We start from the raw sequence: 21,783 nt of genomic DNA on the forward strand, positions 1-21,783 counted from the left end.
ATGTTAGGACCTCAAGCAAAGCTGACCTGACCTGGAACTCTGGTGATTCAACACAGCAATAATTTCAAACCTGGGGAAACTTGGCAGAGGAAAACTCGTAATTCTCGTACCAGGCCAAGGGGTGAGGTTCAAATTTTTCAAATGCCTCTGAAGTAATAAATGGAGTGTTTCCAGTTATCCTGGTAACATATGCTGCTAAAATGTCCATTTTAAGTTCGAAAGGGTCTTGCATTGTGTTTTTAGAATAAACCCAAATATAAATCCAGAGGCACAATGGATTGGGATATTATTTGAAATTTCAGCATGCCAGTGGTTAGGGGATCTGACAGGATCATGAGGATTAAGGAAGAGAGCTGTCTCATCAGGCATGTTGGTAGGAGGTAGGAGTGAATCCAAGAGAGGCAGGGGCCAGAAGTTGGGCAACATACTGCAAAGCTATGGGCACAGATCCAAGGTCTGGTTGGGACAAATCCACGGAAGAGATGTTTAGACTGAAACGGTGAGCAAGCTCCCAGGGGAGCTGAACAGTGGGCACGGATAGAGAGGAATCTTGGCAGGCCCATCAACTGGGTTAAGAACGCAGCAGAGCACAGACAGATTTAGCCACCCTCAGAGGGGCCTGGGCCACACCAGGCCACCCTGGGCTCGGCAGTGTGAACAGCACTGGTTTGGGGATATAGCCCAAGATAGACTCATCATGCTGGGGCATAGTTGTGAGTCTAGAAAGGAGCCCAGGAAGAAGGGACAAACAGAGGACAAGCACGATTTCAGTTTGCTTTTTAAACAGTCACCTGCTTTCGTTGTGACAGTGCCTATGCCGCTGGGACCTCTGTGCTGGGCCGGGCACCCTCCTTGTAGCTGCAGGCGGTTTGCATGTGTCCTGCCTGTTCCTGGTTATCCAGATGATGTAAATAAGGTTCCTTCTGCCAGCAGGGCACAACAAGGAAGCCAGAAGACATTTCTGATGTTTGATGGCAGTCTGCAGTTCCTATTTACACACTTTAAAATCACAGAGGGTGACCATCTGCTTCCTTACTGATGATTACCAAGAAACGTGGGCTGCGCAGACGGAGGACTGCTCCTGACCATTCACAAACACTGCCAGGCAGCTCTGCCCAGAGCAGCACAAAGGAGAGGGAGCTGCCCTGCGAGCACAAAGCCGGGCTGGGCAGATAGAGGGAGGTGCTCAGAGAGCGGCTCTGGTGACCTGGGCTGGCACCAGGCCCATCTGCATTTTCTGGGCCAACTCAGAGAGCTGTCCAAGGATGTAAGTGGCAGACACCAGTTCTCCCACTCCGCAAGCATTTTTAATCTTGAGAGGGACTGGGGAGAAAAAGGATGATTTAAAGTCCCTCTTCTTTCATTTCATCTGGCTTTCGACACATCCTTGCTAGGAGGGAAGTTCATCTCCATTGGCCAGCACCTGACCTGCTCCCCTGACTACTAATCTGGGTTGAAGCTTCAGCACATAAACAAAGCAGACCCTCCCAGGAACGCCAGCCCAGCGTAGGAAGCCTAGAGACCGAGGAGGCAGACTACAAATGAAGGCGACTTCTGCCTACTGACAGAGGTGTGCCAAAGTCTGCCCGGGAAGGGCTCATGGAGGCAGCTTGGCTCAGTTCTGCTCATCAGGGTCAGCTCATGGCCTCTGGCAGCTCTGGGGATGATAAACTGCCCACGTGGGCTCGGGGGTGGTGTGGCCTGGTCATTTCACTGCAGTTTTTCACGGCTCTGCCGGAGAACAAGTGAGCTTCGTGCCTCAGTACTGGAAACAATGGCTAGCATCGGGAAAAGGTTTGCTTTTTGTTAAAAGATAGTCCACTTCTCTAGCAAGGACAGCGTTAGATTAAATTCAACAATTAACAGGGCTCAGCCCCTCCCCACCCTCTTTCTCTGCTGACATGCGCTGTTCAGGTCACAGCACACAGTGTGGGAATGGTGATGCCGTTGTTGACAGAGAACAAGAATTTCATCCGCTGGAGGGAGCAGAGGGAGGGCATCTCATGGTGAGACCAGCCTTGATCTGCCACTGGATTACAGGGGCCTCTCAAGCAGCTGATTAATAATTCTGCAGGAGCCCTTGAGCTGGAACGCGGGAGCACCGAGTCTAATAATCCCCAGTCATTGTAACAAAGGAAGGACAGGAACTGAATTCACAGCTCTGCATTGTGAAACTGGAAACCTAAAAGAAACAGGGACCCAGGCCTTCCTGGCTGTGTTTGTCAACCTAGCTCCTTGCTTGTTTGTGCTAAATGGCTACTGTGCTTTTTGAATCCAAAATCTGATTATATTTAATTAGCACGGGCATCTGGGATTTCTAATACACAAAGAGTTATTAAAGTAACAAATCTTTCTAAAATATGTTCTCCAAGAAAGAATGTGTTAATTTATGCAGCAACAATTCTTAACGTGAAATAATGAACATGAAAACTGTAACAATTATGAATTCTTTGTAGTCTAATTTATATGTGAATTTTACTCCAGACAATAATCTATTCAATTTAAATTCTCAATACTGGGAGTATTTGAACAGACACATTTTTCTTCTCCTACTTAATACACAAACCAATGGTCTTCCCAAAGTTCTAAATGCCCCTGTTTTGTCCATAGAGTCAAAGACTCAGAGGTGACACCGTGTGACATCTGCTTCCTAGGTGATCATCTGTTACTGTTTGAGAACAAAACAACCAGCTAACCAAACCCACAGAGACACTCCATGCTTCTCATGCTGACTCAAATGTGGGAGGAGCCCTGGAAGGAGGTGGAGGCAGAGGCAGCCCAGAGCAGCATGGGACGTGTGCTCCCCTTGTGTGTGGGCGCCCTGCGTGTGGGTCAACTGTACAACCACTACTGTAAATGCTACTGCCCACTGCACCAAGCCCTTCGTGGTAGGTGCTCCATGTCTAGCCCCAGACTGTGCTGACATTTCTACCTGTTTTCAGAAGATGGGCTCAGGGTGACGTATCCAGGGTTCCAGAGCAGATCAGCAGTGATGCCAGTTCTCATACTACAATAATTTGACTTCATAGGTCAGCTCTTTGCCTACTCAGGCTTGCCCTCTTTTGGAGCAAAGCAGGGGGGAAAACAAGCAGCAGAAAAAGAAGGAAAGAGGTCTGGGAAAGAAGCGCTGTGGGGAAGAGTGAGCAGTAACGGCTCCAGATAGCCTATGCCTTTCCGACCACCGCAGCCCTGCCAGGTGGCTCTCGGGTGAGGACACAGGCTCAGAGATGTGTAAGATCTGGACAAGGGCATCTGAACACAGGCTCATCCAGCTCAGCGGCTCCCACGACTCCCCAAAGACAAGCTCAGTGTGGAGCCAACACCAGCAGAACAATGGCCCTCTCTGGGGGTTCTTGTAGCAATTACAGTACTGGGTTTCCTGGAAGCCCTGTGCACACTGCTTGGAGAGCAGAAAAGTATGTGAGGAGAGTGAGGAGAAGGGCAGAGACCATAGCTACTTCCCCTGCTACACATAAACAGTGATACTTAGTATGTGCTCTGTGCTCATGAGGGCTACATTCCAGTCTTCGAGCCGGTGTCCCCAGAGAGGAGCAGCAAGACCTGTGATGTCCAGAAGCACGGCTACTCAGGGTGCATGAGTGTCAGCACCCATGTGTGTGTGTGTGTGTGTGTGTGTGTGTGTGTGTGTGGACACGTGAAGCTGCTGAGCACATGACGGGTTTATATACGTACATATATGTGTATATATGCACATATGTACACACACACCACACACACAAACTAAAAACATGTATGTCTGCAGCTTGGGGTCATGGAAAGTTCATTTCTTTTCTCTTTCTTTTTTTTGGGGGGAGGTAGTCTCTCTACATAGCCCTGGCTGTCCTAGAACTCACTATGTGGACCAGGCTTGCCTGTCTTCCTAATGCTGGGATAAAAGGCGTGCACCACCATGGCCAAACATGGATAGTTCCTAGCAGAAGAAAAAAACGAAGGTCTGTACAAGACAATGGAATGGCAGAGGCTAGTTGACTATGCAGCTGCGTTCTGAACAGAGGGTCCTGTGGGACAAGTGGATAGAACCAGAGTGTTGGTTGGTCTAGGCTATCAATGATGACACAGACACACCCCTATCCATCACCCATGTTATCTACCTCTATCCATCTGTCCATCCGTTCATCTGTCCATCCGTCCATTATTTATATGTATGTGGTCTTAAAAGTTCCTTTCTTCTACTTATTATTGTTTAAAGCATTTCTCTTTAAAGTATTTTTTAATAAAAACCTTTTCTATGGAAATCATGTCAATCACAAAAAGTTAAGGTTATATAAACAATTCTTTGTATTTTGCTACCCTAAAGCATTTTTATATATTGCTTACTTATTTAGTTCTCATACTGTTCATGTGAGTAGTTACTATTACTATCTATTATACAGAGGATAAAAAGAAGACTCAAAAGGTTTGCTTGAGGATACCTTGCTTGTCAGTGACAGAGGTGGTTTAATTCTAGGGGTCCTGGCTTCCAACCCCGGTCAGTGACAATTGCATTGCCTTTAAATCTGTGGTACAGCTCTGTGAGGCAGTAACTGCCATTGCCAATCTAGGCCTGCTCATGACCAGCGCTTCCAACGTGGCAAATACCTGGGAGACCAGAGGGTATGTGTTGTTTCATTGTAATGGTCCCGGGTGGAATTAGCACCCTTTCCTAAGCAGTGATGGGTCGTCTGTGGGTGTGTGCTCAGTGGAATATTAGTCTGCTATGAGGAGCTAAGGACTGTCACAGGAAGCAAGTGTCATGACACAATGATGGACAGGAGGCAGACCAAACAGTATGTCATGGTTAGATGATGCTGTTCCTAGCAGTGATAGTTACTGGAAAAAGGGCTCTGGAGTTACAGGCATAGACTTCCCTTACAGGCAGAATGAATCTGCAGCGATAGAGAGAAAACACAGCCTGCTGGGGGGTGGGGGAGAGGAATGAAAGTCTTCACAGGTTTGCCTTCCTCTGTGAGGTAGTTTCAGGACTATGTACACATGGAAAAATATACTCAGTTGCATACCAGATTCTTACTTTTTACTGTATAACATAAATTAAAAAAATGTCCACAAGAGCAAGTCATTGCTAAACACAAGCCAGGTCTATCTAAGTGTGCTAGGTTCAAGAGAACATCAGCCAGGCCTCAGAGCTCAGGAAGACAGACGAAGTCTGTGGAGAGTCTCCTAGCCATTCTCATTTTCTGTGAGAAGGAACAGATGGCCCAGAGGCTGTGACAGGGTGAGAGAGGTGTGGCTCAGGAGGACAGCAGTCTCACTGCCCTGGGCCCGGGTTGGGGGCTGTGCTGTCAGCAGAGCCCTGGAGAGGGTGGAGGTGGGGGGGGGCATGCGAGCTGGAGTGCCTACCTGTGGCAGTGGCCCAGGAGAGGACGCCCCAGCTGGCCTCTCTGGGTTTAATTGCACCAGCATGGGTACCTCAAATGCAGCAAATCCCAGCTCAGGCTGACTCCCTCTCTGCAGCTAAAATCTCCCCGATTTCTAAGCTCTGCCCTAACCATGACCCACCACTGCCTCCTGGGGATGGTCTTTGGCCACTCTTTCCTTTTCCTGTGTGGTAACTGGGTCTTTCCAGGGCAACTGCACCCTGCCCACTCCTTTATTCTCCAGCAGCGTCCTCCTGTGTAAGACAAAACAACAGTGGAGACACTGACCAGACCCCGGGAGCTGGGGCTGGGCTGAACTACAAAAACACACAGAGAAGGCAGGATGCATCTTCGTAACCATAAGCAATCTGCCCATGGAAGAGTAAGACTGCTTGCCCAGGGCCCCAGGTCAGCGCAGGGCACTGCGCTGCCTGACTCCGATGTTACTGTGTTTCTCCTCATGCCAGTCCACTGCCGTTCTGTGCTCAGAGGCTTCCGCTAGCTTTCCCCTCCCCTCCTTTCTTCCTTGCTGTTTTGCCTGGGCCAGTCTCCAATTCCTGGACTGAAGAGCCCTTTCTTCCTCAGCCCCAGGAGTAGCTGAGACTACATAGGTACAAGCCTTTGCTTTGGCCTGGGTGTCTTCACAACTGTTAGCCAAGTTTCGTTTATAAACAAGGTATTCAAGTACCTGACGTGGTGTATTCAAGAGTCTACATGGACAGATTTAGTGCTGAGCTCATGACTAAACAGGAACTGACTGACTGTGAGATGTCCAGGTAATTATGAGGGAACCTAAGTGACTCTAGTTGTTTCTAGATCGCTGTCAGTGGAGGATGACTTCCATAGGTGCTAGGCCTCGTCTTGAGTCTCCCTTTGACAGCACGCTCACAAGCCAGGGTGGGTGGGGGTGAATGCTGGCTTGTAGGAGGCAATGTCACATGAAAGACCCGGGACAGAGCTCCACATTGCTGTCATACCTTGTTGCCTGGTGTGTCTGCCTGCGGTGACAGACATTTCAGAGCACCCTGAGATGGGAAACTCACAACTGTTTTGCAAACAATTGTCATTCATGGTCCTAAAATAGCTACATTTGGCACATGTTTCAGAACACTGCCTACACTTCCATAATCAAGATGCGGCACGGCTGTGGCCTGCGGGTGACATAAAACCCGACTTGCAAATATTATTAGGCACATGGACCAGCTGTCTAGAGGAGCTGATTAATCCCCGGCAGGAGCGTTGGCATGCAGCACACATGCCATCTGCAGAGTACACTGGCAAATACGTGCAGGACCTTTCCATCTATTGGGAAGGCCAGGGCAGGGCAGACCCAATGGGAGGAATTGTAGGAACAGCTGGGCTACCCAAGGCTGGAAAATGAAACTCTCTCTAGTCCCAACACATGAGTTTAAGAGGTTGCCCCTTAAGGCTTTTTCCATAAAATAAAGGAGAAATGGGACTTATGACTAATTCTTTCCCTTTTTACCCTCTGCTTTCTGATTCACTGTCTTGGTGAGTGACAGTGGGCATAGCTCAGGAGCACACCAGCTATGTTTTAAATGTAGGTCTTCCATCTGTGGGCTGCCTGACTTCACGTGAATGATTCGGCTAACTTCCTGAGTCTATTTCCCGCCCCTTCTAAGCCAGGCAGTTCCACAACTGCCCTGGCCTTCCCTTCTTCTCTGCTTCAAGATGGCAGGGACTGTCTGTGTGGCCTTCCAGATTCCAGTTCATCTAATTTTTACTCACTCTTTCCCAGAGTTTGGTTCAGTAAAGGACAGAAGGAAGAAATGATGTTCTAAGAGGGAAGGATGGAATCTTCTGTTGGGAAATTAAGTCAAGGAAATGTGGAACAAAGGATTAAGGCTAGTCCTCAGAAAGGAGTTCAGACAGTGGCTGGGATGTGATGGGGTGGGGGTGGGGGATGGCAGAAAGGAGGTCCTGATGGGGAAGAAGGAGGTCCTGATGGGGAAGAAGGAGGTCCTGATGGGGAAGTAGGAGGTCCTGATGGGGGAGTAGGAGGTCTTGATGGGGAAGTAGGAGGTCCTGATGGGGAAATAGGAGGTCCTGATGGGGAAGTAGGAGGTCCTGATGGGGAAGAAGGAGGTCCTGATGGGGAAGTAGGAGGTCCTGATGGGGAAGTAGGAGGTCCTGATGGGGAAGAAGGAGGTCCTGATGGGGAAGAAGGAGGTCCTGATGGGGAAGTAGGAGGGACGAAGGCTGCATGGCCACTCTGAGAGAGTCCTGGTCGGGTTCCAGTGCAGAAGCTGACACGAGAGGTGCCAGTCACTTCAGGCCACAGTTTTAGACACCCTAATGAATGATGCATGACTTGAATATCCAGGCTCCCCCAACAGTACCTCGGTTAGCATCTACTGGCTCCTGGCCCTGCCACCTTCTCACTCATGGATCAAGGGTGTTAACCACAGACTACAGAGTCCCAAGTCTGGTTAAAAGTCTTTCTGTGCTCCCTCTGCCACCCAGACTTTCTCACACACAGAAGGAAGCTCCTGGTTCTATTGGAGCCATTTCCAAAGTCAAATAATCAGGGAGCCTTTTCTGTATCAAAAATCCAGGTTACCAACCTTCACCTGCTCACCCTTGGGGCCAGGGCTCTGCTCACATTCACTCAGACCCTCTTGGCACACTGTGTCACTAAAATCATATCTGCATTCCTCTCTGCTTAGAGATACAGCCTACTTTTGTGTTCCCCAACTCCGGTGTGTACGTGCACATGCCCCACCCCACATGATCTCTCGAGGAGGCTTGCTGTGTGGGCATAAGGCTCTAGGACAAGAAGTGCCACATGCTGGAGGAATTCAAACAGCTGAGCTGTTTGCCCAGCATGTAATGGAGCATTTAGACAGTATCTGTAAGCAGGCAGAGCTTGGTTTGACATTTTCCCTTATCACTCATCATTCTGAGTCAAAGAAACGAAGGGAAGAGTTGGCATTAAAAACAAAACAAAAGAAAACCAACCAACAAACAAACAAACAAAAAACAGGTTAAGAGAACTAGGAAAGAAGGTTCTAAAAAATGCGTGGAACGGCTATGGCTCATTCTGAAACTGCAGAAAGCAGCATCCTGTGACACATTTCAGGTCTTGCTCAGCCAGGCTCAGGTGACCAGACTTTGGTTACTATCCCCAGTGAAGCTCACCCTCTGCCGAGTCCCAGGCATTAAACGCAGAGAAGCTGCCACAGGTCCATCACTGAGCCCCACACCTGGACATGTGAACAACCAGCAGGGTGCAAACACCCTTGGAAGTTCCTTCCTGGCATCTAGAGCTCTACTAACTCAGTCAGCCCAGTGGGCTGGCTTCTCACTCGGTCCGTGCTTTACATAAAGACTGTCTGAAGTTTTTAGGGGTTGGGTGGAGGCAGACAAAGAAAGCAGGGCTTTTCCAGGCACTGCCACCAGCCTGGTCCTTCTGACAGTCTCTTTCCCGTCACTGCTTTGCTCTGAACTCCAGGGTTTCATCAAGGCCTGGGTCTCAGGCTGGCCTGGTGGGGCTCCTGGAAGTGGCTGCAGCCAGGCCAGGATCAGCCTCCATCGGCCTCTGCGGGCTCTCCACTAGGAGGCGCCCTCATGCTGGTGCTACACATTCCTAGCTGCCTTGCAAACACCGGCTGCCCTGGTATGAGCCGAGGCTGTGCTCTCAGTTTCCCAAACCCTGCTGTTCCTTTGCAAAAGACTGTTACTAAAGTCTCTCCTTGGAGTGTCACCCTCTTTCTGCTGGGACGTGGCTGATTGGGAATGAGCTATAACTTGGTTTCTTGAAGCTTTCTTTCTCCAAAAAGCAGAGAACTTTCCGGATACTTCCAGAAAGACAGGTAGACATGGGACTAGTCACTCGCTCACCAAATCAGTGCTGTACCTGTCTACTGTTGCCAGCTCAGAGGAGGGGGGGAGCAGCTGGGGGACATGAAGGTAAGGAGGAGGGGGGCAGCTGGGGGACATGAAGGTAAGGAGGAGGGGAGCAGCTGGGGGACATGAGGGTAAGGAGGAGGGGAGCAGCTGGGGGACATGAAGGTGAGGAGGAGGAGGGACATGAGGTGAGGAGGAGGAGGGACATGAGGTGAGGAGGAGGGGGACATGAGGTGAGGAGGAGGGGGAGCACCTGGGGGACATGAAGGTAAGGAGGAGGGGGCAGCTGAGGGACATGAAGTTAAGGAGGAGGGGGACATGAGGTGAGGAGGAGGCTGTGCAGGCAAAGGTGCAATCAGGAGCCTCTGTCACGGCGTCTCCCACCTTGTCTTGCTGTGTACTCGTTATCTTCGATCAACCGAGCCAATCCAAAGTCAGCAATCTTGCAAATCAGTCCATTCCCCACTAGGATGTTTGCTGATCGCAGATCTCTGTGGATATAGTTCATGCGCTCGATGTAAGCCATTCCCGCAGCAACCTGTAGAAACCCAGGGAAGGGAGCACAGCTGTTACACCATAGCTTGTCACGTGTCCATGTCGATACAGTCGCGGCTGGAATCATGGTACCCCACGGCATACCTGTGCTGCCATGTCGACAAGATTTGGCAATTTCAGAGCTCTCCCTTCACCATCTTTTAAGAAATCAAGCAAACTTCCTATGAATGAAGCATAAAACAAGTTTATTCAGACAGGCAAAAATTCCTTGTGGGTTGCATTTGCTTTCCTTATTGCAAGTACAAGGTAGCTGAGAGCGACAATACCATCGATGGAAAAAGAACATTTGTATAAAAAAAAAACCAGAGAAACAAATTCCATGTTTTCGGAAGTAAGTTTTAGCATCTGAAAATAAAGTAATTATTTTGTTTCTAAAGACAGAGAGTTTGGTAAACTGGAAGAAAACAACTTAATCCCTTTTCCGTCACATGGGGAAGTGTATCAGGGATGGAGGAACCATCCTTGCATGCCCCATCATCCTTGCACAGGGAGTGATGGGAGGATGAACTGCTGGGACCAGCAGGGAATTTGCTGGAAGCGCACATTCTCAGGCTCTGTCGACTGCATCAGAAACGCTGGAGTCAGACCCAGACTCCTTCCTGCATTTCCACAGGTCCTCAAGGTGACTCCAACACAAGGAGGTTTCAGAATCACTGACTTTCGTTCAGGTTTAAGCTGTGAATGTAGCTGTCTGAGGAACGTGGGGCAGAGAGCTTCCTAATTAGATCAGAGGCAGCCAAACCTCTGCCTCAGACATCTGAGACAAACAGCCAACAGCCAGAGCTTTGGAGCCAGGCTTGCAAACTGCGTGAGGAGGCCCAGAACTGACACCAAGGCGGAGATAATCATTTGCAGGAGCTGGGGGCACAGGATGGCTGCCAGTGGTTTTTTTTTTAATGCTTTAATCACAAAGCTATTTACAAAATAACCCTGGATCCAAAGGGCAAACAATCTGCCAGGAAAAAAAATTCCAATTATATTTTAAAAGAAAGTACATAGAAAAGAAAAATTACACTAGTGTCTTCTAATGTACAATGCAAGGCCTTTTAAGGCTGTTTCTTGTTTGGCTCATTTATTTTTCCAAAACAAAGTGCTCTCTGGCTTCATCCCCAACAATGCTGGTTTGATTATAATGATGTACACATGCACACGTGTGCACCAACACATGACTGTTAGGGAGGGGAGGCAGGGGACAACTGCATGTCATTTCTTCACCTGACACTGCAAGAGAAAACTGGGGGAAAGATGTTGACTTGGAGCCTGAACTAACCCAGCGACCGTCTGCTATTGATCATCCATCCCTGAAAAGGAAAAGTTAACACAAGTCAATGACGCAAAATGGCAGCAGGTTTTGTAGCCCTCTCCATTATCTCTGATATAAAATGGATGTTTTAATTATGTGGAGGAACATTCCTGACGTGTAACAGGCACAAGGCGCCATACTTCTCAAGAGTCTGGGGGCGAGCTCAATGCTCCCCCCTTTCTTTTTTTTTTTTTTTTTTTTTTTTTTTTAGGGAGCACAGGTATTTAAATTTATGTAAGTCACTTGCCTCACCAGGAAAACCACATCCATTACACTTGAGTGAAATTCAACAAGCATCTGCTTAGCCATCCATTACTGCTTGCTAACAAAGTAAAGGGACTTTGCAAGCCTGCAATGTCATCTGTAAAGACTGATGTGTAAACACAGACCCCACCCTGCACCAAAGTCACAAAGTTTTGTTTCCATCCATGTAGGAGTGAACCCCACTCCAGGTCTTTCACTTGCTTGGTCAGCATTACTCCAAGCTATTTTATGTTGTTTGTGGCTATTATAAATGGCAATGTTTCTCTGATTCCTTTCTCAGCCCTTTTATTGTCTATAGCTCCCCCCTTTCTAAGTGTTGTCCTGAGTGAGCACAGCCCGCACTTGCTCGCGGGAATCCCTGGCCCATGCTGAAACTGGGGGGGTTGAGTGCGGGCAGCCCGATTCTCTCTGTGAACGGTCCTTGCAGCCTGCACGGCAGCGTGCGGAGGGGGAGAGCTGTCTGACCTTTATTCATGTACTCCGTGACGATGTAGATGGGCTCCTCGGACACCACGGCATACAGCTGCACCAGTTTGTCGTGCTTGAGCTTCTTCATGATCTGGGCTTCCTCCAGGAAGGACTCTGGAGACATTGTGCCTGGCTTCAGAGTCTTTATGGCTACTTTTGTGTTTCCATTCCAGGTACCTACAAATATCCCACAACAGCAAGTCAACCCAGCAACTATGTGTGTAAAGTCAGACTTCAAGTTTTAAAAGTTAAATGGTTCTTATGAGCAAAAACAATGAACTGCAAAGGACTCTGTCATGTATGTCAGCAGAAAGACAATGGGTTTACTCGCAGTTGTTCAATAACTCGCTAACTTCCCTTTTGATATACATCACTCTTTATGGCTCGTCCACATAGTTGTGCACTTACATCAAAAAGCTCTGGGCTCTTATTTAAGTGATGGAAGCCTAGGCTTTAGAGTTGGCCTGGGTACCCAGTAGCTGTCCCTTAGATAACAGGGAAAACCTGGAAGAAATTAGATTAAATTCCATCTCAGAGGGCGTGCCCCATAAAACATGGCCACACACGGAGGATGCCTGGAAGCTGGGTCTAGCTTTTCACTGTCTGCACTGGGTGAGTTACGTGACTGAGTCCTTTAGCAGCCTTGCTACATGCGTCCATAAGCACAGCATCTCCTTGGCCATCCTTCCCCAGGTAAGGAAATCCCTCAGACTCTGGAGAGTCAGCCACAAGAACAATGGCTTCTAGCAATTGGACTGCAAAACCAAACAGCAGCAAGGCAAGAAGAGAAGTATTTAAACGTACTACGTTTAAATACTTCTTTAAAAATCTAGCTAACCCAAAGGTGAGGTCCGGTTTACAGCCACTATCAGTTCATTTGTAGAATACAGCAATGGACTAGCTTTCATTCTCTTTTGGTTCTCAAATAAAAAGACAAAATTCTGGCTTACTTCATTTCTATCTGATGACTTTGAAGGGATAACTTTATAAAGGGAAAATAAAACTCTGCTAATTTAGGTTACATTGCTTATAATTTGAAAGAGAATATAGGTTCAGACCAAGATTTACTCATATGGAATCTGACTTTCAGATCTAAGGGGCCTGTATATTGAAGCATTTTATTACTCTGTTACAACATATAATTACAACATGCATCCTACAGAGGGGAAAAACCTACGAAAGAACCAGTAGCTTATGGAGTTCAATTATCTTAGAAAATGTCTGCCACTCAGTGTAAATGGGAACTTGGACAACGTTTAAGTGGCTTCCATGATTTAACTATTAATGTTTTCCAATTTAAGCACTGTGCAGTCTTCCTCTCTTAGCAGCTTGGTAACTTTCTAGAGTTCTATCCCAACTCTTCCGTTCCGTGGGAAACAACACGTTGGTGCTCTGTGTAATGAGTTAAAGTTGATAGTTTCAAGTACTTGAAATTAAAATTTTTTATAGAGTCCAATTCTTCCTGATTGTATGATCTGATGAAATTCCTTAGGACTTACAACTTCAATTATAAGTTGGGTAGATAATGAGAAACAGGTTAGATAAGCAGATTTTATAATACTTGAGATAAAGTCTAGACAGGGATGGGTACACTAATGTGGATTCACTATTAATATGCATAATGAGTAGCAGCTAACATACACATGCATGTCTGGGTAATTCCATCATCCATATGTGCATCTGTTTATGTTTCTACATGGTACCTTACTGTGGACCATCCTTGAAGACTACATGTACCTGTTTATATCCTTTTAGACTCCAAGGAAGGGAGATTCCAATACACTTTGTCATTATTTCACGGGCAGATGTTTTCGGGAGGGATCTAAGTCTACGGATTGTCTGTAAACCAAGCTGTATCTGACCCGTGGGATCATAAATGCCATCTCAAGGGCCCAGTGCAGTCGGCATTACTGACAACCAAATGAAGAAAAGTATGCGTGGATCTAAGTTCTACAAGGGATTTTAAGCATGCCTGATAGAATCCTTAAAATAATCCAGCGAAGCAGCTGTGACTCTGGTTTTACAGATGAGGGACGAGGCTCAGAGGTGCTAAACAGGCCCCATATTTATGCTTAGTTCTCCAGCCAGGGTTTAGAGCCAGGCTTGGCAAGCAGAAGCTTTCTCCACAGTTGGTCCCCATAGCGTCTTACCGTCCCACTTCATAGGAAGAGAAGCCCCACATTCACAGTGTGCTGGCTTCCTGCTTGCAGATGCTTATGAGCCACATGAAACAGGACAGATGAACACGGCAAGGTGCCACCTCATTCTGCAAACCCGGCCTTGATGCCCACATAGTTACGCAGGTCAAGGGTCTTTGTCTCAATGGTCACATATGCATTTCTGTTCAAAACTGTCCTTTTCATTGGCTTAGAGATGCAGCCAAAACAGAATGTGCCCTCTGCCTTACCAAGCCACACTTCAGCGAAACACCCCTGCCCCAGCTTCTTCTCCAGAAACAACGAGTCACGTGCAACTTCCCAAGCATCTTTAGACAATCCAGAAGTTTGTGGGGTACAACTTGATGAAATCACAGTTAAGTTAAAACACAAACCATCAGCTTTCTCTACAGGAAAGGGAATTAATAAAGAAAACACAGTCCTTATAATCCATAATCATGCATGCACTAGGAAAGATGGAAGGTGACTGGCCCTGAGGGCGACTTCAGCAAGTATGTGCAGCTGGCAATGAAGGGTTAGACACTACGCAGGCTTCCACCAGCTACAGCACAGCCGGAACCATCTGTCATTCTTGTTCACGTCTATCTTTTTGAGAAATTCCAAATTTTTTAAATAAAAATAAAAATTGAGCAATTCAAACTGTATGCTTTCCTGGTCATAAAAGTAGAAGTCTTTATTTTCACCTTCCATCTTTGATGTTTGGGATTTCCCAAACGGGGAAGCTAATAAAAGTGAAATTGAGTCTCAGCATACCCATCCATACTTCCCCAAACTGCCCATTTCCCAGTCTCTTGATCAACTGCAGGGATTCTCGAGGGATTTCCCAGACATCTTTGGTTTTGACAGACAGATCGGTAAGCCTTGGCATCCCTTTGTGACAGGGGACTACTAGGCGGCAGCAGAGACCTGCGGCTCTCTCTGAAGGAGCAGGGCAGTGGCAAGGGAGAGAAGACAGAACATGTAACAACAGTGTGCACAGACCACAGATCTGACCAACATAAGCAAAGCAAACAAATTCACTGGAGATGGATGAGAGCATTTCAGATGGTCCCCTGGGCGTGCCCCATACACACAGGTGCAGACTGCTTTGGCTTCTGTGCACCATAATCTAATGGACTAGCATACATATTCCGAGATTCTGAAAATGCCCTTGCTAATTTCAAAAAGTGCATACATGACAATAAAACCTGTGACGGCCCCTTTCCCTTCTGATATCTCGATCACCTAGGGGTTGAAGGAATCTCCCTGGTACAAATGTGTTTAAAATGTGACTTTAGCATAGGAGCCTTCCACAGAACTCTGGTCTGTTAGAACTAGTGGCCTCAAGTATACACCTGGCAGCGGGGAAAACATGTCATATTTTCTTTAGGGACGGTTTTGTCCTTCTGATTCTGTTCTATCACTCCTGTGTGCTTACACTGCTTTTTGGGGGGGGCAGTTTTCTATTAGAAACAAACAAAAGCAAAAACACAACCTTTTAAACAGCCTCCTATGTATAATTTAGGAGTCTGGATTTAAAGAAAGAATGGAAATTAGCATTCACAGGAACTCAACAACACAAAAGACAAGGGAAACAGCAGCCACTTCTCAGGTTACTGGGCAGTTGGGTTTTTTCCTCCTTCCTTTTTGAAAAGAATATACCTTTGAGAATCTAGCAAAGGTAAGCAAAGAGTGCCTACATGTCAACAAAGAGTGAGTACTCAGGGATGGATGTAAGCCACACAGAGCCTGGACTGACAGGTGGTCAGAGCCCCCGTGTCCCTTGGAGCCCCTGAGATCCAAGGCATAAACGTGGCTGCCTCTTTTCTGGGAACTTTTAGCTTATTTTTTTTTCACTTTTCTTTTTGATGGAATCTAGTTCTGAGATGTCTAGGCAGGAAATTATTTATGTGTCAGTATTTCAAAGGCTTTCTATGTGCAAGATAGAGAGAGAGAGCAAAGAGGAAAAGCCAATATAAAAACAAATCTAACTCAAGATAGATTTTTTTCCCTGAGATTAAAAAACGTCTATTGTTCTTCATATCCGCACTCTCCTTCCGGCTTTATGATGTTATTAAGGTGCCCTTTCCGGCACACTATTTTCAAACGATCCAAACCCTGGGGATCCTGCTGATGTTTGCCTGTAATGAAATATATTCCAGCGTTTGAAAAACCCTTATAACATGCAGACGTTTTGTGTATATCTCTGAAGCTCAGGGAGATTTTCTGCTCCATTTCTCGCAATATTTCATTAGGATCTACATAGAGTGAGAGCTAATGTCTGAATCATTGGCTACTCAGGTACATTAATTTTTTTTCAATTGCTCATCAATGGCCAGAATCAACTTGTAGGCATTTCTTATTGTTATTTTTAAAAGACTACATTTTTTGTGTGCTAAAAATAGCACAATTATTTTTCAACAGTAGGTAAAAAAGCTGGGTGTGGCTCCTATATTTGTAACCCCAGCATTCAGGATGCTGATACAGGAGGATTGCTGTAACTCTGGAAGGTCATCTTGGGCTACACAATGAATACTAGGATATGTAGGGCTGCAAGTGAGACCTTATTTCAAAAAAAAAAAAAAAAAAAAAGAGGGGGTCTTGTACACATGCATTGCACAGTGGGATACACTTGTTAACCAAGGAAAGCAAGCATAGCATATTAAACAACTGCACATAAAGTTACATATTTAAATAAACTGCACATACATAGACATATAGCCGATAATTAAAATTGCCAAGAACAAAGAATGCTATCATTTGGTGTGAAGACACTATAACCTTTGTTTAAAATCATTATAACCGCTGGGTGTGGTGGTGCACACCTTTAATCTCAGCACCTGGAGGCCGAGGAGGTGGATCTCTTGAGTTTGAGGCCACCAGGTCTATAGTGAGACCCTGTCTCAAAAAAGAAAAAAAAAAGTCACAATAGAGGTAACAGAGGGCTGTGGCCACACACAGAACCCTGGGTAGGAAGCAGCACCTGGAGAACTGAATGCAGATTTACTTCTGCAGACAGATAACCGTGATCTGCAGGAATGCATGTGCGGCCCACTGGGGGCAAGTGTCACGTGATGTTTTGTGTGAGCCTACCCAGGCTCCACTCCTTTCTTTTCCTGGCTCTGCATTACATGAAGGCAACAGGAAAAGGACTTGCAAGGATTTTTACTATGAAAAACAAAAACAAAAACAACTTTTAAGGTTTAAGCTTTTGCCTTCTACTTGGGGGAAAGTCTGCAAAACACACGAGGACATTATTTGTGGTTCAAGTCTGAGGTCAGGGTGCACAGGAAATGACTTGTCAGCACTTGCGACCTCCTCCTCCTCTTCTCTTCCCAGCTCTGGGCCCACCCACTCCTTCCAATTTCCAAACACTGACGGTACCTGAGTAATGTTGTACGAGCTGCTGAAGAGTTTCAAACTGGGCCCGGGTTGTGATATAGTATCCGCCGTTGTCAAGTTTGCGAATTTTATAATGTTTGACATGGTCTCCTTTCATATCATCCCAATCACGGATGGAAAGTGAGTAGGCACCTGGTAAAAATGTAAAGCATCAGCAGTGTCAATCATCTCTGATTGCCTGTCTGTTCTGTAGGTCTCACTTATTTGACTATTCTAATAATTATCAAAAGAGCAAACAAACATACATGCACATACATGCTTGCCCACATACACATGCACCCCATCTCCACTCAATAACAGGACAAAGACCTCTCCTGCTGTCCTGACTGTGTCTGCAACAAAAATGACTTTGCTCTTGTAACTAAAACTTCCCAGCTATTTTTCTAATGTTTTCTTTCAGTTTCTTGTGTTGTCTAACACAGCCCAAATCAAATCACACTGGACAAGGTCAAGAGCAGTACAGGAACTCTAGGTGAGCTCGTCTCCTGGTTTCACTTCCTATGAGGTACCTGAGAGGTAGGGATGGAGGGGCAGAGATGATGGGGGAACAGAGGGTGGGCACAAAAGAAATGAACATTGCTCCTCTAAAAGGAAGCTCCAGAACTCTGCTGGCGGACACTTCACAAGGACAGGTTACCAGTGTATGGCAATGGAGCCAGGGACAGCATTCCCTGCCCCTTGGACCTATCTCCTCCTGTGGGCTCTAACGAGTTATTAAACAAAGGGAAGAGGAATGAAGTCCTCCATTAACAAAACAAAATGGAATGAAAGCCAAACAACCTCCCTTAGAGTCACTGGCACTCTAGCAAGATCCGAGGCAGGGATGCTGTCTGGCCTGTGCTTCTAGAGCCTCCCTGAGAGTCCTGGACTTCTGGAGTTGCCCAAGTTCCAAAGTCTTCAGGGGAAGCGGAGCAGGACTGCTTCAGACAGGGGGTGGGGCTGTGCCAGTTAAAGCCCTTGTGCATTACAGGGAAGCCTTTCTACCCCAAGGACTAATCCACAGATTTTAATGACAGGCAGCTCCGTCCTCTCATCTTACCTTTGGTGGTTTCGCTCTCACGGATAAGAAAGGTACCTCTTGGGTTTCCAAAGGACAGGAGCTGTCTCTCAGCATCTTTTCGGCCAAGTTTTCCAAAGTACCACCTTTAAGGGAGATGGAGGAAAGAAAATAAAGCCACCTGTAACCGAGCAAAAATAGTTTTTCCTCCACAAATTCCTTCTCTCCTAATGTTTAAAAAAAATCAGACTTGAATCATGGGTTGTTTTCTTTCCTTCTAGGTGACAGGAATTTATGTGTGTGAAAAGTGCCACCTGCATGCACAGAGAGAGGAATCTGCCACCTTGTTTGAAATGCCAACTGCAGGAGATACTTCCACAGCTCAGTGAGAAGACCTGTGCTTTCTGAGCGTAATTACAACTCCTGGGAACTACCAAGAGAATTCTGAAGAAAGGAAGCCTGCTCTAGCCTTGATCTGAGAGCACTGTTGTCCTTGGATGTCCACTGTGGTTGTCGCATTCTACCAGCAGGTGATCTGCAACGGGGCAGCGCTGACACAGCTGTAGGGACAGCTTACGCATATTTGAGATCCGGACAGCTAATGAGCATGTCCCAAAAAGTGAGTTGGTGGGTAGACATTCTAACATTCCCTTGCCACAAACTGATGGCTCTTTTTGGCGTGGTAGGAAGTGCCTTTCAAGTGGCCCTAGGGTCTTTATGTGTCTTTTGTCTCCTCACCTGCACGTGGAGCCCCAGCCAATGGCTGGCAATTGGTTTACATTTTGACACTGGTTGGTATATGAGTTGTTAAGTGCACCAAGATCCCAAGGAAGAGTTTTGGAGCATTCCCCTGGAATCTGTGTGTAGGAGCAAATTTTAGGATGTTTAACTATGAAAGTATTGTTTAAAAAATGAAGTTTCAATCCATCATGCTTGTACGTAGCTGACAAGTTCACCATCAGTCCTTCTGTGAGTGAAAGAATTTCACTGAAGAAAAGTCCCACCCCATTAGCTCTTCGGTGACTTGAGACAGACCAAGATTTTCCACCATCCTAGTCTAGCAATAGTTGGTGTAAAGGATAGGACTTCAATTATCTATGAGAAATGTTTTTCTTGGATTATATCAGTAACTCAATTAAGATGCTATGCAAACAAGGGAGAAAGGGAGCTTGGAGAACGATGGATTATACCTAACTAGCATAATGTTAATTAACTGTATACAGAAAAACCATATGCTTTATTAAAAAACTACCCTAATCTCTAAAATCCCCCAAATATTAGAAATCCTTATCATTATAAATATGACTTTAATATGTAGCTGATACCTTCTCAGTTGAATCAAAGTAATGCTACTCTGTAGTGAGTTTTAAATTCTGAAAAGACATTGGAGATATTTACAGATGTGTCCTAAAATAAAAATTCAGCACAAATACATGCATTTCCTGGTAATGAAACAGTAACTAGGAGGGGGAGAAAAAAGAGCTCAAAACCATTGATTACCAGACAAGCGGAAACAGATCTCCTTGGTATACCAAATACAAAGGAATTAGAGAGAGACTGATCGAACGAACGGGGATTTGACTAGGGTGACCATCTAATCCTCCTTGCTGTGCCTCAACAAATGCAGAGTGAATTAAATACGAGAGCTGCAGGTGGTGTGTACCTCCCTTTCTCTCCCTTTCTAGTAAGTCAAGGGGCAGAGGCCAAGTCCCTGAGCCTGGGACACCCTCTTCTCTTTCTTGCTACAGTCTCTGAGAGCCCAGAAGCTTCCCACTTTTCCTAAACAGCCTCCAGTCGGAGAGTGGGGCCAAGTGACTGCTAATCAGTGTCTACCAGCCATGGAAACAACCGAGACCTCAAAGGGAAACATCACTTGAAACCCAGAGCTGGGTATTTTGCAAGTTGTGGGACTTGCTGTATGTGAAGTACTTTTTACCTGGGGCCAAAAGCCATGTCTTTTTCGGGACTCTCAATATTTCTGGCTATTGGGGAGAAGATTGTTAGCTTAATCTTTAGTAATTATTTACGTCCTCAGTGCCCTGGGAGCAGACCAAAGGTGCACCGTGGGCTCTCAATAATATGCTGTGGTTAGAGTTTCACCACATTAGTTTTTAATCTAGAGCAAGTTATTGGGTTTTCATTTAGGGTACTCATATAAAGCTTCTTAATAAGAAAATGGACAGGCTTAGAGGAAAATATGGAGTTAATAATAGTGTATCCCAGAGAAATGAGAGCACCATAGCAGCCTTATAGTCCCTCAACCCATAATCACAGGTAAATTTCTTCTCTCCTGTGCCATGTCACTGGCATTTTATTGTGACAATTAACTTTTAAGAGCTGGTAGTTAGAGAAAACAACAACAGACATACTCTTCTGCCTGGATAGAGTCAACCGGAGCCACATAATTGCTCGGAATGTAACCAGTTTCCCCCGTTGTCAAGGAGCGGGCTTCCCACCAGTCTCCTTCCCTGCAAAGAAAGAAGATGAGAGCCATGACTGCATCATCCGTTCAGCACACTGCAGTCAGATCTGATGCAGTAATTCGTCCTTCCGCCATGCAACTCCTGCAGTCCTGCTCCTCTTCTGCAAACTAACACAGGCCCGGAGGAGGCCCAATGGCTTACAAGCCAAAGCACCGCGAGCTGCAGCCAGGCCTGCCTCCTCCTCCTGGAGAAATGAAGCCGGTGGTGAGCTCTAACACCCAGCAGGAGGAAGAGGCAGGAGGGCCACAAGTTCAGGGTCATCCTCAAGGTGACAGACCCTAAACACACACACACACACACACACACACACACACACACACACACACTTACTTGTAGGGCTCCAGGAGGGTGCACTGGCAAAAAAAGCATTTTTCTGGGTAGGAGCAAACTTGGATGAGGTGTATGAGTGTGTGTGTGTGTGTGTGTGTGTGTGTGTGTGTGTGTGTGTGTGTGTGTGTGTGTGTATGGAGGGGAGGATCACATACAGCAGCCCCAGCTTACTGTGGGAAAACTGCAGACTGTTTAGGGGAGGGAAGCCTGTTAGGAGGCGCAGTGAGGGATGGATGCGTGCATAGTGTATTCATCTTGCTCGCTCTTAAGAAAGTGGGAAGACGTGCTTTCTGCAGGTAGAATGATCAAGAACATTACAATACAGGCTTTCCTCAGACACTTTCAATTGGGGGTTACTCCATCCATCTTCCTAGCTTTAGCCTGCCGACTCTGACGGAAGGGTAGGCCGGTGCGGAGCTGGATGGCAGGAACAGGAAAACCCAGAGGACGTTGAACTCTGAGCCACGGCCGTGCTCACAGAGTATGAGGCCGGGAAGGCACTTTCAACACTCAGTTTAAAGTCACATAAAGCAGGTGTCTACGTGCTTAGATCTGTGCAGGGTTTTGTGCCACAAGGAGAATG

At 46.5% G+C, this 21,783-nt stretch overlaps 1 protein-coding gene across 4 annotated transcripts in view; it reads right to left on the bottom strand.

Moving 5' to 3' along the window:
* Nucleotides 1-21,783, bottom strand: part of Fyn (FYN proto-oncogene, Src family tyrosine kinase) — a 191,923-nt gene that overhangs the window by 18,613 nt on the left and 151,527 nt on the right. For 2 of the 4 annotated variants that reach the window (XM_005073256.4, XM_040728309.1), the window contains 7 exons: nt 20,757-20,855; nt 18,430-18,533; nt 17,373-17,522; nt 14,763-14,927; nt 11,830-12,009; nt 9,882-9,958; nt 9,627-9,780 (listed from right to left, as the gene is read on the bottom strand). In XM_005073256.4, coding sequence (XP_005073313.1) covers nt 9,627-9,780; nt 9,882-9,958; nt 11,830-12,009; nt 14,763-14,927; nt 17,373-17,522; nt 18,430-18,533; nt 20,757-20,855 — 929 coding nt within the window. Of the gene's footprint in view, nt 1-9,626; nt 9,781-9,881; nt 9,959-11,829; nt 12,010-14,239; nt 14,396-14,762; nt 14,928-17,372; nt 17,523-18,429; nt 18,534-20,756; nt 20,856-21,783 lie in introns of all 4 variants that reach the window. The other 2 variants (XM_021229069.2, XM_040728310.1) reach the window with 2 other exon arrangements.

Source organism: Mesocricetus auratus, unplaced genomic scaffold (assembly GCF_017639785.1).
Source record: "Mesocricetus auratus isolate SY011 unplaced genomic scaffold, BCM_Maur_2.0 Super-Scaffold_100018, whole genome shotgun sequence".
Taxonomy (NCBI): Eukaryota; Metazoa; Chordata; class Mammalia; order Rodentia; family Cricetidae; genus Mesocricetus; species Mesocricetus auratus.